At 51.2% G+C, this 1,513-nt stretch overlaps 1 protein-coding gene across 1 annotated transcript; it reads right to left on the bottom strand.

Annotated features, from left to right (window-relative positions):
• Positions 1–267: 267 nt before the first annotated feature.
• Positions 268–886, bottom strand: LOC116753490 (tropomyosin alpha-3 chain-like). The gene is made up of 2 exons (XM_032631292.1): positions 409–886; positions 268–347 (listed from the first exon to the last, which is right to left on the bottom strand). Exons 1-2 carry the CDS (start codon positions 884–886, stop codon positions 268–270), a joined length of 558 nt encoding a protein of 185 aa, XP_032487183.1.
• Between the last annotated feature and the right edge of the window lie 627 nt (positions 887–1,513).

Below are 1,513 nucleotides of genomic sequence, written 5' to 3'. Positions count from 1 at the left end.
TCTCTGGAGAGATTCAGATTCAGAGACAGTTTGGTGAAAAGGACACAGGGGAGGGGGTGGGAGACATGATGAAAGGAGAAAGCAGCCTTCCAGTTAGAGATCAGCTATCAGTTTCAAGGTCAGCTTCGGGCAGGCTGGCCTCAGCAGAGTCGGGGTCAGAGGGAGGGGCAGCGCAGGGCGGGACTGGGGTGCTCTGCATCTCCTCCAGGTCAAGCAGAGTCTGGTGCAGCATCCTTTGTGTACAGAGGTGCTCCTCTTTGGTGCATTTCAGTTTATCTTCCAAATCTTCAACTGTCTTTTCCAGCTTGGCTGCGATCTCTCAGCAAACTCAGCACGGGTCTCTGCCTCCTTGAGTTTGTCAGTAAGAATCTGTCTCTTCCTCACATTTGTCGTCTTTTTGCGAGTCCTTTTTCTCAGCAGCACTCAGACACTTCAGCTTCTGACCCACCAATCTGATCTGCTCATCCGTCTCTCGGCAACGGGACTCTGCCAGCTCAGCTCGCTTCTCTGTGCCTTCCAAGTCTCCCTCAATGATCACCAACCTAAGAGCCACCTCTTCATACTTCCTACCTGCCTCTTCTGCAATGTGCTTAGCTTCTTCGAGTTGGATTTCCTGGAGCTCCATTTTTTCTTCCTCTTTTAAGGCTCGGTTTTCAGCGACCTTCATGGCTCTCTCGCTGTCATCAGCAGCTTTCTCGGCTTCCTCCAGCTTTTGCAGGGCAGTGGCCAGGCGCTGTTGAGCGCGGTCCAGCTCCTCTTCAACCAGCTGGATCCTACGGTTCAAGGAGGCCGCCTCAGCCTGTTCCCAGGCCGCCTTTCTCCCTCCACTTCTGCGGGAGGCGCTCGGCCCTTTCCTCCGCGTCACCGGCCTGCTGCTGCAGAACATGAGTCTCGCGCTTCACCGCCTCGATGGTGACCCCCGCCGTGGTGCCCACCCGACCCCTGCTCGCCTTCGGGTTCCTGCCTCCTCTGCCCGGAGTTGCAGCCACTTCTCACCCCTACTTCCCCTGGAGCCCCTGCTACTGGATTCGTGTACAGGATCTGAACGTGCCACCATGGCCACTTTGTTCATTAGCCCGTTGTGCAAGCAGTGAACTGAGCAAGGAGAGAAGCTGACTGACACCCAGAAAATAGGTCATTCTATCTACCTGGTTATTCGGAGTCTCTTTGTGGCATAATGTGGCGGTGATCCATTTCTATAGGACCCAATATAGCATACTACAAAACTGTCTTTAGCATACGGTATTTGTCTTTTTCTTTCTGACTTACTTCACTCTGTATGACAGATTCTAGGTCTATCCATCTCATTACAAATAGCTCAATTTCATTTCTTTTTAAGGCTGAGTAATATTCCATTGTGTATATGTGCCACATCTTCTTTATCCATTCATCCGATGATGGGCGCTTAGGTTGTTTCCATGTCCTGGCTATTGTAAATAGAGCTGCAATGAACATTTTGGTACATGACTCTCTTTGAATTTTGGTTTTCTCAGGGTATATGCCAAGTAGTGGG

This window comes from Phocoena sinus, chromosome 4, assembly GCF_008692025.1.
Source record: "Phocoena sinus isolate mPhoSin1 chromosome 4, mPhoSin1.pri, whole genome shotgun sequence".
Classification (NCBI taxonomy): Eukaryota; Metazoa; Chordata; class Mammalia; order Artiodactyla; family Phocoenidae; genus Phocoena; species Phocoena sinus.
The sequence above is the reverse complement of the archived record's forward strand: the minus strand, read 5'-3'. Positions and strand labels throughout refer to the sequence as shown.